Source organism: Rhinolophus sinicus, linkage group LG10, assembly GCF_036562045.2.
Source record: "Rhinolophus sinicus isolate RSC01 linkage group LG10, ASM3656204v1, whole genome shotgun sequence".
NCBI lineage: Eukaryota > Metazoa > Chordata > Mammalia > Chiroptera > Rhinolophidae > Rhinolophus > Rhinolophus sinicus.
Window position 1 is genome coordinate 88,812,087 of NC_133759.1, and position 15,124 is coordinate 88,827,210.

The 15,124-nt window shown below is 49.9% G+C and overlaps 1 protein-coding gene across 5 annotated transcripts in view; it reads left to right on the plus strand.

The window, feature by feature from the left end:
* Positions 1-14,709, plus strand: part of ARHGEF37 (Rho guanine nucleotide exchange factor 37) — a 50,170-nt gene extending 35,461 nt beyond the window's left edge. For 4 of the 5 annotated variants that reach the window (XM_074313746.1, XM_074313745.1, XM_074313744.1 and 1 more), the window contains 8 exons: positions 5-135; positions 992-1,096; positions 2,856-2,966; positions 3,653-3,982; positions 6,391-6,519; positions 9,245-9,440; positions 10,916-11,073; positions 11,789-14,709. In XM_074313746.1, coding sequence (XP_074169847.1) covers positions 5-135; positions 992-1,096; positions 2,856-2,966; positions 3,653-3,982; positions 6,391-6,519; positions 9,245-9,440; positions 10,916-11,073; positions 11,789-11,998 — 1,370 coding nt within the window. In that variant the 3' untranslated portion in view covers positions 11,999-14,709. The remainder of the gene's footprint in view (positions 1-4; positions 136-991; positions 1,097-2,855; positions 2,967-3,652; positions 3,983-6,390; positions 6,520-9,244; positions 9,441-10,915; positions 11,074-11,788) is intronic. The other variant, XM_074313747.1, reaches the window with a different exon arrangement.
* The last annotated feature ends 415 nt before the right edge of the window (positions 14,710-15,124 follow it).

Below are 15,124 nucleotides of genomic sequence, written 5' to 3' on the forward strand. Positions count from 1 at the left end.
GCAGCCTCCAAGTACAGCAAAGTGGAGCAGCTGACCCTCCGGGAGCGACTGGCCCGCATCAACACACACACCCTATCCAAGAAGACCACTCGGCTGGGCCAGCTGCTGAAACAGGAGGCAGGGCTCGTGCCCAGGGTGAGCCTGAGTGGGAAGAAGGGTCACATCCCATCCATCCCAAGGGGCAAGCAAGACTGTGCCGTGGGTGAGCCAGGGGGCTTAGACTGCTTTCAGAGATAAGGAAACTGAGGCTAAGGGAGCAAAGTGACGTTTCAGCACTAGTAGCCAGGAAGAGGCAGGGTTGGCACCTCACTTGATTCTGAGGAGCCAGGATAGGGCTTTCTCCACTGTACCTTATGCTACTCTCTCTGTGAGGCCTCTTTACCCAGATAGGAGAAGTAATCGCTGGGTCTGGGCATGGAACCAGCCTTGAATAGTTACCAGTAGCAGCTCAGGTCGATCAAGTACTTACTGTGAACCAGGCATTACTTGATCCACACAATGAAGTAATTGTTTTGTTTGTTTTTTATGAATATTTTTATTTCAGTCTTTTTTTTTTTAAGGAGGGCGTAGCTCACAGTGGCCCATGCAGGGATCGAACCGGCAACCTTAGTGTTATGAGCACCACGCTCTAACCCACTGAGCTAACCAGCCACCCCTAGGTGTTTTCATTACTCCTGTTTTGAAGATGAGAGGCTTAGAGAGGGTAGCACACTTGCCCAAGGTCACACAGCTAGGTAGCGAGTGAACCAGGACTCATGCGTTCCTGTGGACTCATATGCGCATGTGCCTAATTCTATGGTCGGAGTACAAAGCCACTAAGCCGCAGTCATTCCTTTCACTGTCCCACTCACCTTTGGGGCTGGAGGGACTGGCTCTGGTGGGCGGGTCTGTGGAAAGGTGGTCCCCCAGTGAAGACTTGGGGCCTAGGTACGGGGTGCACACTGCCCCATGTGGATATTCTCAGCCCTCACAAGCATTACTTTACTCTCAGACGGAAGATAAGGAATTTGATGATTTAGAAGAGAGGTTCCAGTGGGTCTCGCTGTGCGTGTCAGAGCTGAAAAACAACGTGGCCGCTTACCTGGATAATCTGGAGGTGAGGATCCTGCAGTTTATAATGGGCGGGGCTGAGCTGCGTTCCCTGGGCAGGGGGTAGGTATTCGGGACCCCTCGGACAATCTGACAAAGGCACCAGCTGCAGGAACCAAGTGGAAAAGGTCATCCAGTGGCTGGCTGCAGGCCAGAAGAGGGCCCATTGGGAAGCTTTCCTTAGCCCATCGGTCATCAGACGGGGGCAGCTTCTGAGCCCATTGAGGTCTCATGGTAGGGTTCTCACTGGGCAGGGGCCAAATTCTCACTGGGGTGAGATCCCTCAGACCAGCCCCGGAGCAGAGATGGCGTGTCAACTCAGGGGCTGCAAGGGGCCAGGCAGGTAATATTACTGACTGAAGTGTGCAGGTCAACAAAGCCTAACGTCTATTTATGAGACTTTTTTGGTAGTTAAGTAAGTACTAATACTGGGGATTTGCATGACTGAATAAACGAATGAATGAGTAAAATCTAAAGGGGCAGTTATTTCTTGACTCGAAAGTTGTTGCTGTGTGGGTATGTGGGCCCAGCGCAGCCAGTTCTGATTTTAAGGAAAACTAGGAATTCAGACTTTTAGGTGAAATCTCATATGTATCCATGTGAACAACTAATGAAACAAACATTTAAATGTTGTGCAGGCCCAAGAAAATACATTTCTACGCATTGAATTCAGCCCACAGGAATAGCAGGTTGCATTCCCATCTAGCACGTCACTTTTCTTGTGCCAAAATCCCTCTCTCATTCTTGTCATCAGTGCTGACTCATTCTACCCACTGTCCCTTTTACGTGGTTTTATTCTCGGTTGTGTCCATTTGCGCAAACCGTCTCAGTCAGATGAAATGGGCTGTTTGGATCATTGGACTTGGGGTGGCGTTATCGGAAGTATGTACAAGGAGGGAGGTGGCAGTTTCATATTTCTCTGAGTTGGCACATCTCCCTGCTTGTTCCTGCTCCACCCTCAGAAGGATCTGAGCAATACAAGGAGCTGGAAGGGGAAAACACTCAGAGCCACGTCAGGAGCAAGAATGGAGGGGCCTTGACAGAGAGAACCCGGAGGCACATGAGAGACACATCTGGCTTTTCAGGAGAGGAAGCATATTTGGAAGCTTTCAGGCTGCATTTCCCTAGACTCAGGACTTACAGGAGATACAGTGTTGACATGGAATCCCAGAGCGAGAAAGTGACTCCCTCTGTTAATCCTCTGAGTCCAGGAAAAGCCTCTTTGGCTGGCATGGCTTTGACACAGGCAGGGCCAGTCTTGGGCTGGCAGCCTTCAGCAGGCAGTGACGCCCAGACAGGGCTTAACGACTTTGTATTTATAGCAATCATTCTTACGTGCCTATTTATGGCAGTGATGACTGCTTTTCCCTTTATGGTAGTGTCAGAAGGTTGTTTGTGGTTTGTTTGTTTGTTTGTTTTAATGCATTGATTTAAATAGGAATGCTTAGTTGATACAAAGAAAAGTATTAATAAAACATGTGGGGGGAAAAACATGTGGACTATGGATATGGCAAAAAAAAGTCACAAAGGAGGTATGCAAATGTGTGAAGACTGCGAAGTGCTGGGATAGGGAGAAAGATACTGATGTAGTCTAACGAAGAACTTTCGAATCAGCCAAGTTGTCCAAGGGTAGAATAGGCTATATGCTTCCCTGTCACGGCGGGCATACAGACAGCCTGGACAGCCTCTCCGGGCATAAGGTGGAGGGGGATTCAGGTGTGAGATGACCATGACAGGTTGACTGTCTCTCATTTGCTCGGGTCCAGGCTTTCTTCCGCTTCCAGCCGCAGGAATGGGATCTGGACATCCCCGGGGGCGCTGTGGTGCAGTACCGCAACCTGGCAAGAGACCTTCAGCTCCACGCCTTCCCTGAGTTTGTGAGTGGGACTTCTGCTTGCCTCTTTCCGTGTTGGGCAGGTGACAGAGCCTGTAAGAATAATATTTAGGTGTCAGGCCTTTCGCACGATTGTCACATCCGTATAACTGCCCTGGGTAGTCAACAGGGCAGAGATTATTATTAGTGCATTTTACTGATAAAAATAGCCCCTGCTAATGTTTACTGAGCCTCACTGTCTGCCAGGCACTGGGCTAAGCCCTTTACATTCTTCACCACATTTAATCCTCACGGCATGGCTTACGGAGTAGATACTATTAATAGTTCCATTCCGCAGATGAGACCTGAGGCTCAGAGAGAGTGACTGCCCAGGTTATTTAGATGGTCAATGGCAAGCTGAGATCTGAGTCCCAAAGGCTATGCTTTTGACCACCCACTCTATACAGAATCTTTTTCAAGGTCTGTGCAAAGTAACGATATTAAGAAGTGGCATATTGAATACCTGTTCCACGCCAGGCACTCTGCTAACCTCATTGCCTGCATTGTCTCCATTTTTCAGAGGGGTACATTGAGTCCCAGAAAGGTTAGATAACATGTTGGAGGTCATAGCTAGTCAGTGGGGGTAGGACTGGAGCCCAGGCCTGCCTACCTGGCTACCTAAAGCCCTTTCCCCATTGCCCACCCTCTGCCACCTCTTTCCCGGACTCCCAAGCCTACCTCTCCTCATAGAAGCAGCGGCTGGAAGGCCTGGTATGGCAGCCACTGTGCAGCCTGGCCAAAGCCTTGGCCGGCCCTCAGAACCTGATCAAGAAGCGTCTGGATAAACTACTGGACTTTGAGCGGCTGGAAGAAAAGCTGTTGGAGGTGGGCAGTGTGACCTGTGAGGAGAATGAGGCCCGGCACACATACCAGGCACTCAACTCCATGCTAGTGGCTGAGCTCCCGCAGTTTAACCAGCTGGCCGTGCAGTGGCTGGGCCAGATCCTGCGTACGTTCATGGCTCTCCAGAGGGACCTTGCAGAGCAAGTGCTGCAGAAGGCAGAGGGCAGCTTGGCCCAGGTAAGGCCTCTGGGACTCAGGCGCCTCTGGGGAATAGCCAGACAAGGCCTCCAAGCCCCTTCCTCTGGGATGAGATGGAGGTTGGGTTTTCCAAACGGGTCATCGGGTACTTAGGAGGAGGTTATGGGGACCTTCTGGATATCCTCATGCCTGTTCTCCTTCCAATAATGGAATCAGACCATGAAAGCAATGATAGAACTGGGACTCCAGGTCATTGCCTGGCTCTGGAACTCAGAAGCAGAGGAGGCTTGGCTGGGAAAATAGCAGACCTTGAAGGGCCATTCCCTGGAGTGCATTAGAAGTTGGTGGCAGAGATTAGGTCCCTTGTATGCAGTCAGGGGTAAATGTTCCTGCTCCTATCACTATTTCTAGCAGCCGCCTCCTCGTGAACATTTACTATGTATCTGTTTGGAGCTCCTTCTGTGCATTATCTATCTCACTCCTCAAACAACCTAAGTTTTATTATTATCCTTATTCAAAAGGCCGCTGAGGCACAGAGAGGTTAAGCAGTTTTCCCAAGACCACACAGCTAATAGTGAGATGTGAACCCTGACAATTCAGCTCCAGAGCCTGAGCTCCGGACTGAATGCTCAACGGCCTGTAAGAGGAGCTTGCAAAGAGGGTTACACAAACCTCCAAGTGCACACTTTGATTTTGGAGTTTGGAAGACTGGGATCAATATATGAAAGAATGCTTAGGTGCTTTCATATCCCTCTCTGATGTCAAATCAGAGTTGAGTGGCCTGTGGGTCCAACCTTGGGAGTGGTTTCAGTACGCCTCGTACCACATGGTGCCTTCTGTGCTTCATGTTCCCAGTGCAGCTTTCCCATCCAGTTCTTTGCGTGAAAATTCCTCTGATGTGTGCCCCCTCCACTACCTTTCTGGGGTGTAGTCCCACTTTATGCCCGTAGCCCCCATGTCCAGCATATCACAATGGTTCCTGAGCACAGACTCCTTCTTGGGTCTGGATGCCCCTCCCCATGCCTTTCACAGTGTATGTCATGTGATAGGAATTCCCCAAATATGTGACAGGCAAACGAGTCTCTCCACGAAGCTTTCAGAATTCCCCTCTCCCAGATGGAAGATTCCATCTCCCCACCAGCTACACTCCAGCAACCTTAGGATGTGCTTCAGCTAAGCACTTCTGAGAGCCTGCCTTTTGCTGGGGTGATGGATGACTGTTTCTCCTCATTGAGGGGGGTTGAGACTATTGGCTTTTCTCCTTTTTCGCCCTCACAGCATTTAGTACAGAATTCTGTCTCAGACACTCTTTTTGAATTGAATTAGGCCTGAACCATCTGCAATAAGAAACATTTCTCTTTCCTGAAAGCAGAGGGTAAATCCGATTAGATGATCTTTTCGCTCTCCTCCCGTTATCCAGTTTTTTCTCCAGGGCTGCCAGACCCTCTTGTATTTAGGCTGGAGCGTGCAGGACTGGGTAGTGTTACAGGATGCCAGGGGGGAGATCAACTTTATAAAAGCTTAGAGGGCCTTTCTTGGGTGGTCCTGTAATGTGTAATGTTAGGGCCTTTAGTGATTGATGCCACTTTCCTTGTTGGTAGCCCATGGCCCATTCACCTGGACTTGTCCTGTGGAGCCTGGGAAAGGCCTGCAGGGAGAACCTCAGTCTGTTTTCATTGGGGGGAGGGGGGCAGGCTTTAAATCAGAACCAAGAGCAGGAGAGCAGTGGATTTGGTGACAAGCAGACAGGACCCATCTCTGTTCGCTGTGGGGTCTCACTCCCTCCTAGGCTGTCTGATGAGAGTGCAGGAGATGCCTGAGTCTCCGGATGGAGTGTTACTCAGAACGCTTGGGGTTCCAAACCAGCTGAGGCACAAAGAAGAATGTATGGACTTGTATAACTGGGACGCCACGAGGGGATCAAGCCTGAGGCCCAGCTGCATACAGTACAGATAATGTCAGGGCTCTGACTTTCATTCCATCCCTAGTTCTGTTTCTCTCCCTGGGTTGGCTTTCTTCTCAGGCAGGCCTTTTTGTGCACAGTGGGAAAGATGGCTCCCAATAGCTCCAAGTATTTATCTTTAATCTCAGAACCCAAAGGAAGAGTGACCTCTAGTTCCCAGACGTCACCTGCTGCATCTGACGGGAGGTTCCCATTGGTCTTGCTCAGGCCCCCTGTCCAATCCTTGGACCGATCACGGTGGATAGCAGGGACACCACGACTGCCAGCTCTGTGCCCAGAGCCCCATGATGGGCGATTCTATAGACCGTCAGCAAAGGACACTTTCTCAAAGGAAAGGGGGGCAGTAGGGAGACAAAAAGGCCAGCTGACCAAGACAAAAAGGCCCATCTTAGCACACCTGGGGCTAGCGTGTGGGCTGCCAGGGGCTCCCTGCTCCCTGTCCCTCGAAGAAGGCTCTGATGAGACACTGTCTGTCCCCACCCAGCTGCCCCACTGCCAGCTCTCTGAGCCAGCCTTCAGGAAGCTGCTGGAGGATGCACTAGGCCAGGCTGGTCACCAGCTTCGCTCCTTTCAAGAGAACTTCGAGAAAGTGCTGCCACCTCCCACCATACAAGTGAGTGTCCCCCTTTCCCCCACAAAGACTGTCCAGTCCGTCAGCTGCCAGTGGGGCAAGGCTCAATCTCCTATTTCCTCTCCCTTTTCCCAGTGTTTCCTGTTACCCACAGAAACGTTCTCCTTTTCCCTCTCTCCTTTCTTTCTGTGAGCTGGGAGAGAGGGGTCTGGTGGGATTCACACACCCATACACACATCCTCGTCATGACCACTAAGCATAAGAGCCAAACATAAGAGCAATACGGGTCGAGAATAAGAAAACTCAAACATTTTAATAGTAAGTGAAATTAGGCATAGTGACATTAACTCCAAAAACCTAGAACTTCTTCAAATTTTTCACCAAAATTTACCATTTCCTCGCCACCTTCTCACTGAACCTGCTTCCAATACCAGCCAGCATTCAGGATGAGCAAAATGTTTGAATAAGAAGTCATTTAAATGTTCTTTTCACTATGGAATTTTGTTTTAATTAAAGTATAGTTGACATACCATATTATGTTAGTTTCAGGTATAGTCAACATTTGTATACTTTACGATACAATCACCATGATAAGAACATCTGTCACTGCACAAAGTTATAATATTATTGAGTATATTCCCTGTACTGTACATTGTATTCCCATGACTTATTTATTTTATAACTAGAAGTTTGTATGCCAAAGAATTTTTAATTGCAAAAGACAGGATTTCAGCCACAATATGGTTTACAAAACTTTGGCTGGCCAAATGCCTTTTTTGGTGAAGTATTTTTATCTAAAATATAAGGAACAGGTGGGTACCCAGGTAGTGTATGTTTTAAAAGTAACTGAAGTAGCCGAAGGGAAAAGGGGCTCCTAGAATATGACAAACCTGGATTTGAGAAAACTGAAACTGTATTCAGTCACATGTGAGATGTGAAGTTAAGGGTTAGGAGACAGCCCCAAGTTTCCCCAGAAGGGAGAAGGGGGCCCAGAGACACACAGAGACAAGCACAGGAGCCCAGCATTGATGGGCAGATACAGGTAGGCTTCACACCTGGCCAGAGTGCAGAGGACGTCCAAGACCATGAGAGATACAAGTCTGTTCCTGGGGCCATAGCTGTCCCCACCACCTCCCCCACACTTAGGCTGCCCCAGCAGAGGTCGCGAAGGGGGAACGGGATGTGTTTGACATAGGCCCTTCAACTTGGGGAGAGGAAGGATGCAGAAAATGAACAGAGCTGTTCCTGAAGTGAGTCATGGGAACCTCCTCTCTACTCAAAATAACAGTTTTCTTATTGGAAAAGCAATCCATGCTGAGTGTAGAAAAAAGACTGGAAAAAAACAAAAAGAAGAAACAAATGGGAACATAACAATCCCAGTGTATTTTGCAAATTGGTAGGAAGAGAAGAGACCCCTTCTCCCCTCTCCCTGCCCCGTGTACCCATGATGCATGCGCATACCACCACCCCACCCCCCCACTCCTCTAAATTCCTGACTTCTTTGGCTAAGGGTACAGAACCCATAGAAGTGAGGTGGCCTCCAGGACAGGAGCAATCCCAGTGATATCTTCACATGCTTCCCCCTGTCCCCCCCCGCACCCCCCAGTCCGTCCAGGGAGTGCCGGTGTTCTCTGCACAGGGAGGGGCTGCCAGACTTGGGGAAGAAGGCACGTGTTTGCTACCTGACTGGCTTTTATGCTCAGGTAAATACCTCTGGTCTGGAACAAAAGCTGGCCTGTCTCCACATTGCCATTTAAGGGCCTGTTTGAAACATCAGGTTTTCCTGGTTCTCGATCCTGCCCAGTGAATCCACTGGAGTATGGGTACAGCACAGTCTGTGCCCACATGTGCCCACATGCACCTCTGTCTACCTCCGTAAACCCAACACCTCCCCACCCAGAAACAACTAACAGTGTAGAACATGGGGAATGTATACACATCTATATATGTAGTAAGAGAAAGAGACTATGTAGTAAATCTATATTCAACATTTTCAGTTTCTTCTTTGTTTTTCAAAAAGGGGACACTCAACCCTTAGTCCCTTCTTGTTGATTCTTTTGCTGGAAGCAGTGAATGAAGAAACAAAGGTCCTGTCAGGAGATTTTTTAGATGAGCTTGAAGGCACCACTGAGAGAATCGTTCTTCCCAACTAGATGGCAGTTTCCATCAGGGCAAAGCTCTCTCCTATGTTTCTGCCACACCATTCACAAGGCTTACCATGCCTGGCAAACAGTAGGTGCCCAATAAATATTTGTGGACTGAAAACAGCATTTCCTTCCTTCACCTGTGTGGGAGGGTCTACCTGGGTCTGTCCTGTGCTGGCTGAGATGCCGGATGAGAAAGTCTGGTGCCTGCGTGAAGGTCACCATCTAATGGGGTTGAAGACCTACGCAGGGCATTTTCCTGGGGGTAACGTAGCTTGGGGGTACGGGCAGAATTTAGGGCCCTGTCCTGGAGATCTGTAACTGAGCAATTTTAGAACCCGAATTAGAATTGTAGAAAACCCCAGTAGTTTAGACCTGGAAGGGATTTTAGAGGCTAAAATACAGGTTTCTTCTGAGATGCCTTTGGATACTGAGCATGTGTTTCTCACCCAGTCCAGATATCTGTTGGTGAGGGACTACTGCCCCCGTCGGGACAGGCCCCTCAGGGATGGGTAGGGTGGTGTCTGCCCAGGACTCCTGGCGCTCAGCATGAGGGCAAACACTGGCCCAGTTTAGACACGCTAACTCAAGCACCTGTCTTTCTCTGTCTCTCCTCTTCCCAGCCACTCCTTCCAGGGGCTGAACGCCAGGTGCAGGCTCTCCTGAGCAAGTATGGACCAGGAAAGCTGTACCAGGTGACAAGCAACCTCAGCGGGGCAGGGACCCTGGACCTGACGCTGCTGCGGGGCCAAATCGTGGCCCTCCTTCAAAACAAGGACACCAAAGGGAACAGCACCCGCTGGCTGGTGGACACCGGGGGTACGTGGGACTTCCTGGACTCGTCCCCTCCCTCTGGGAAAGCCACTAGTGGGGCGACATGGGCACCCTCATGCGCTCTGGCAGTGCAAATCCAGGATGGGAATGAGCACGGGAAAATGCAGGGCTAAGGGCACAGCCAGCTTAGTGTGGGGCATGAAATGCCAGAAAGAGGAGTTGAGTCTTTCATTGCAACATCCGTTATGAAGCACCTACTGTGTGCTGGGCGCTGTGCAAGGAAGACAAGGGCCTTACCTCGAGAACCTCGTAGACCATTAGGGCGGACAGGACTCAGCAACACCCTGAAAGATGGAGATTGACAGAGAAGGGTTGCTTGGATCCCGGCTACATGGACAGACGTCTCAATTCTGGTGTTATCTTGTTCCCCCTACACGGGTTACACCCTAGGGGTGTGCTGCTCAGGTTTGGGTGCCCCAGTGTAACTGGGCAGGAGGCAAGTGGCAGCATGAATCCAGGAGGAGATGGCCCAGCAGAGTGTGTTCCAGACATAGCATGTGAGCCACGGGATGAGGGTTACACAAGACTGTTAGGAGGGGATCTACTGACAGTTTCCCCTCCTTCGGACAGTTTATCATTACGATTGTTTCTTAAGGATTTTAATGTGTATTGGAAAAAATATAAGTAGTACATAAACTCATGATTTTATTCATATTGTAAAGTACAAGACAAGTTTTAAAAAGTGAGTCTATTAAAACATTAAGAAGACAGTACTTAATCCAGCAGAAATCATGATTCACGTTGAAAAACAGCTGAATGGGGGTTCACGCAAGACCCCTGGGGTCAAAGGGCCTGGGTGTGGATCCCAAATCTGCCACTTTTCCAATCGCATGATCTGGGAGGTTATGGCACCTTTCAGAGCTGGGCTGGCTCTCCAGTAAAATGGAAATGACAATACTGACCAGAGGTGATGTGAAGCCGGGATAATCACTGCCAGTTCTGGCCCCGAGTGCACTCTCGGGAAGCGGAAGCCGTTCGTAACGAGAGCAACCAGAACAGCCCTGGAGTAGTTGTGACGTGAGAAGGATCTGGGGACATTGAAGAAGAACAAGGCAATTTTCACCTCCTGGGAAAGGCTGTCCTGGTGCGAGGCAGCAGCCTGGCCCAGGCCTGCCACTAGAGGGGAAGTGGACCCATGTCCCTTCCCCTCTAGTGGCAGGAAAGCAGTTTCATCCCAGTCAACGGAAGAACTTCTTCTCTGTCAGAGGTGTTCAAAACGGAGTGGGCTGCCTCCATAGGGAATGAGCTCCCTGTCACTGGGGCTGTGCAAGCAGAAGGCAGAGATGATGCAGGGTGGGGGGTGGGTTTGGGAGGTTCCTAGACGTCCGTTTTGGGCCCTCTGGAGTGCCAATAAGCTGCCTTGGTACATTGATATTCATAAATGGTGTAGACTTACTCTATCACTAAAAAGGGATGGAGAACGGGGCCCATAGCCAGATAACGGTCTGCATGTCCTGTAGGACATCGAGGGTACGTGCCAGCTGGGAAACTGGAGCTGTACCATGTCGTCCCTGCTGAGGAGAAGCTCAGAGGGCAGGCGGGGCCTCCAGAGGACACCCGACATCTAACACCAGAGCCCCCCCCAGCTCCCTGCCCCACTGTCTCAACTGGGACCCAGGTGAGTCTGGTGAGGGGGGAGGCTTGCCTTCTAATGGATACCTAGAATGGGCTTTGATTTTCCTCTTGTCCAGAGAGGCCAAACCCTGGGAGGCCAGGGCCTTGCTCAGTGGCCACACCAGTGTCCTGGCCGGGGGTGGGACCTGGAGAAAGGAAGTGCTGATACATGCTGCCACGTGTAGTTAGACACAGAAGGCTGCGGATTGTATGAAGTGTCCAGAATCGGCAAATGCCTAGAGACAGAAAGTAAATCCGTGGTTGGCAGGGGCTGGGGGGGCGGGGGAATGGGATGTGACTGGTAACTGGTGTGGGGTTTTTTGGGGGCGGCTGATGAACGTGTTCTGGAATTAGACCGTCGTGATAGTTGTACAGCCTTGTGAACACATTTAAAAAACTACCTGTGTGATTTTGGCTAAGTTCCTTGACTTCTCAGTCTCAATCTCCTAATCCAAAAAATGGGGCCAGTAGAGTTATAGAATTGTGAAAATCAAAACCAGGCAAAGTGCTAGAACAGAGCCTGTCACGTAGTAGGTTTTAGTGATGGAAGCAGCAGAAGCAGCTGTTGTCTTCCGCACAAAGGATGCACGTGGGAGGCGACGACTGGCCAGCAATGGGACCGAGTTGGCTGGGAGGGGTCATGATAAATAGCTTCTCCGGGTTGGGTCTGTCTGTCTGGCCACCCTCACCGTTTCTGTGTCACTCCTCGTGTGTTTCAGGTGGTAGCAGTGTACCCCTTTGTGGCCAGAAGCAGCCATGAAGTGAGTCTGCAGGCCGGCCAGCCCGTGACTGTCCTGGAGGCCCACGACAAGAAGGGGAACCCAGAATGGAGCCTCGTGGAAGTGAACGGACAGAGGGGCTACGTGCCTTCCGGCTTCCTGGCCAGGGCCCCAAGCCCAGCTCCTTGGGGCTGGAGTCTGCCCTCCTAGGGTGCCTGCCTTAGAGCCCTGTGGCCAAAGGATGGGGAGGCTTAGAGGCTGTGACCCAAGGAGGGAAGACAAGCTGGGGTGGAAGGAGAGATCAAGCCATGGTGGGGGGAAGGGCACCCAGAAGGCAGACAGAAGAGATGGGCAGGCCTTCACAAAAGCTCTAGCTGGGACCCATTATGCTATCTTTATAAAGAGTTCATTCCAACCTGAAGTCAACATCCTAGATGGCAGGCCAGGTTGGTAAGGACTTGCCATAGCTAATGGCCAGTCTTACCTGTGTCCCCCATCTGGGCCTGCTTGTGGAGTGGGTCACCCAGGTGAATGTTACCTGTGTGCTGTGTGGTGGCGGTGAGGGGCGCTAGAGAATCCTGGAGCTGCCTGGCCTGACAGTTCACTTTCTACAGTGCATGTGGTATCAGGAGACAGCAGTCATCTTTTACCTCTCCATACTGGGAGCTGAGTTATCTTGGGCAGTGAACTCCAGAAGCCCTCTCTAGCAGGGGAGCGACGGCTTGTCGGGGCAGTGGAGAGGTTCCCAGGAGACTCTTGCCTGGGCCTGGGAGTGGGTATGACCAAGTCACAGTTCTGGAATGTGTGTAGGAACATTCAGAGCCTGTTCCAGGGGAAAAGGGATGTTGAGGATGATTAGTTGGGGTGTATGAGGCTGTTGGCAGCAGTTGTACTCTGCTGCTGTGTTCTCTGGATTAGGGGACAAAGGGGCATGCAAATCACAGCGATGATAGCAGGTGATGACAAGCCTGGTGGGTGGGGGAGATTAGGTAATGGCTTGGTTTCCTGGTTCTGGAAGAAGGGGAGCCAGGAGAACCCCCAGTAGTTTCAGGAGGCCGCCGAGGGCCTGGAGGCAACAATGGTCATGATGTCAGTTGGCTGTGGGACCTTAGACATAGGACACGACTCAGTTCTCCCACCCACAAAGACCTAGCTCACAGAGCTGTGGTGAGAATGGCAGGAGGCGAAAGATGTGGCAACTCCTTCCAAATTGTGAAATCTATATACATGTAAATTACCCTCGGTAGCAGGATGTTTGGGAAGTGGCCCCAGCATTTGCATCCATGCTCCACTTCCCATTCCATGCCCGTGGCAGACGTCGTTCCTCAACGTGGTGTCCATTCCCACCAGCCCGGGTTCTGCTGCAGCAGCCTTCTCAGTACTGCAGTCTAGGGAGCCAAACTCTCGAATTTGGTGAGATCAAACCTATTATCATCCCTTTCTAGAACCTGGAAATGGAAGCCATTCAAAACAGCTCCTGTTCAAGAAAGACTGACCCATTGGGGCAATTTTGGGTGCAGCTGCTGTTCAATGGTCATCTCGAGGTTGTCACTTTGGGCTAAGATCGCAAGGTTCACAGAAGAGCAAAGGGATCCAGCATGATCTTTAATACAAATGACAAATTTTGGAACCAACCCCAGTTAGAGCGTGTGTAAAAGTAGCTGGCAGTTAAGACTTACGTCCAAGACATCTCTATGTTCTTGTAACTGTAAGTTCTGATGTTTAGAGGGCTTTTAAGAAATATAGACATGTCTGCATCAGACAGTCTGTAACTCACCTCCTCTGGGCTTGTGAAAGCATGAAGACTGCATAATGCTAGAGAAACTCAGTCCCCGTAACCCCTTTCCCAGCCCCAAATTCACTTTACAGATGCTTTTGACTCATTTTCCTTTCCTGCTCAGATTTCTGATACAAATAGGAAGCATAAGGGATCAGATATTAAAATAAGAAATCCACTTGTGGTTCCACAATACTTACCGAGATCCTGCGGTGCGCTAGATCCCTACCTCACTCAGAGTTTCTCAACGTGGCTCTTTACTGCAGTCACCTGGGCCACTCTCAAGTATGCCAGGACCCCACCGGAGATTCTGATGTCATTTGGGCTGTGGCCTGAGCCTCAGGAGCTCAGAAAGCTCTCCAGAGGCTTAGTGTGTGGCCAGGGTTGGGGACCTCTGCCCATACATGCAGTGGTGGACAAGAGAGAATTAGGGATCAGAAATGGCCACAAGCTATAAGCAGGACATGCCCCATCTCAGCTTTGTACTAGCTCGTGTTTTGAACAGGCAGCTTTAGAGGTGGTTTGAAATAGGACAGCCTGTTCTGTCAGGTCCCAGAATGTATATTTATTAAGTGCCATTAAAAGGGACCTGAACAAAATTGGATGTTCCTATAGGCAGAAGGGAAAAAACTGAAATACACTTGGAACCAAATCTATCTCGTGAAGGGAAAATAAAAATGTATTCAGTAGCACATGGGTTATGGTTTCTTGTGGACCAGGGGATGAGATTAAAAGTCTCTGAAGGGTGAGAAAATGCATATTGAGAAGATGGAGAATGGCCTGAATTTTCTCCAGGGGACTCTGTATAACGTGCCTTTCCCCCCCAAAATGCCTAGAACCATTGCACTGTCTTGTTTATTTCACCATTAGGTTGTCACATATCGAACCTGCTAAAGTATTTGTCTAGGAACCAAACTAGACTTTTAGGAGTTGAAGACTGTTTCACAGGGGTGCTCCTTGCTTCCAGCAGTGGAATGAGACCTCTTTAAAATTTTGGGTCCAATTTTGGACATGAGGACAAATTACAATATCAAGGGAAAGATGAGTGAATTTTTAGTTAATATGATGGGCTCTAGCTTGGTGAATAACTGAGGTGAACTAGTTGGTGAATAACTGAGGTGAATAAAGGACTTCAAAGAAGAAAGCGTCTCTGGAATCTGTGTCACTCTAACCACTGGATAGTCAGATACCCCAGTGTGACATTTGTTCACCGAACACCTGCTACACATAAAAATGGCCCTCATTCATCGATGTGTTCATTAAGGAGTGTCTACAGCACACCCTTGGTGCCTCTAGGAGTTGGTCTTCACTGCTGCAGATACAGCAAGAAATCACAGATGGGGGCTCTGTCCTCCCAAAGCCCACCGTCTGGTAAAGGAGACAAGTGAACAGTCAGAGGCAGTGTAAGTGTCAGGAGGGGGCAAGAACAGGTGCCACTGGAGCATAGGCAAAGGGCCAGCTAAGGAAGATTTCCTGAAAGAAGTGACGTCCAAGCTGAGACCTGATGGGTAACTAGCATTAGGTGAAGTTGAAAGGGAGGGCATGTGCAAAGGCCCAGT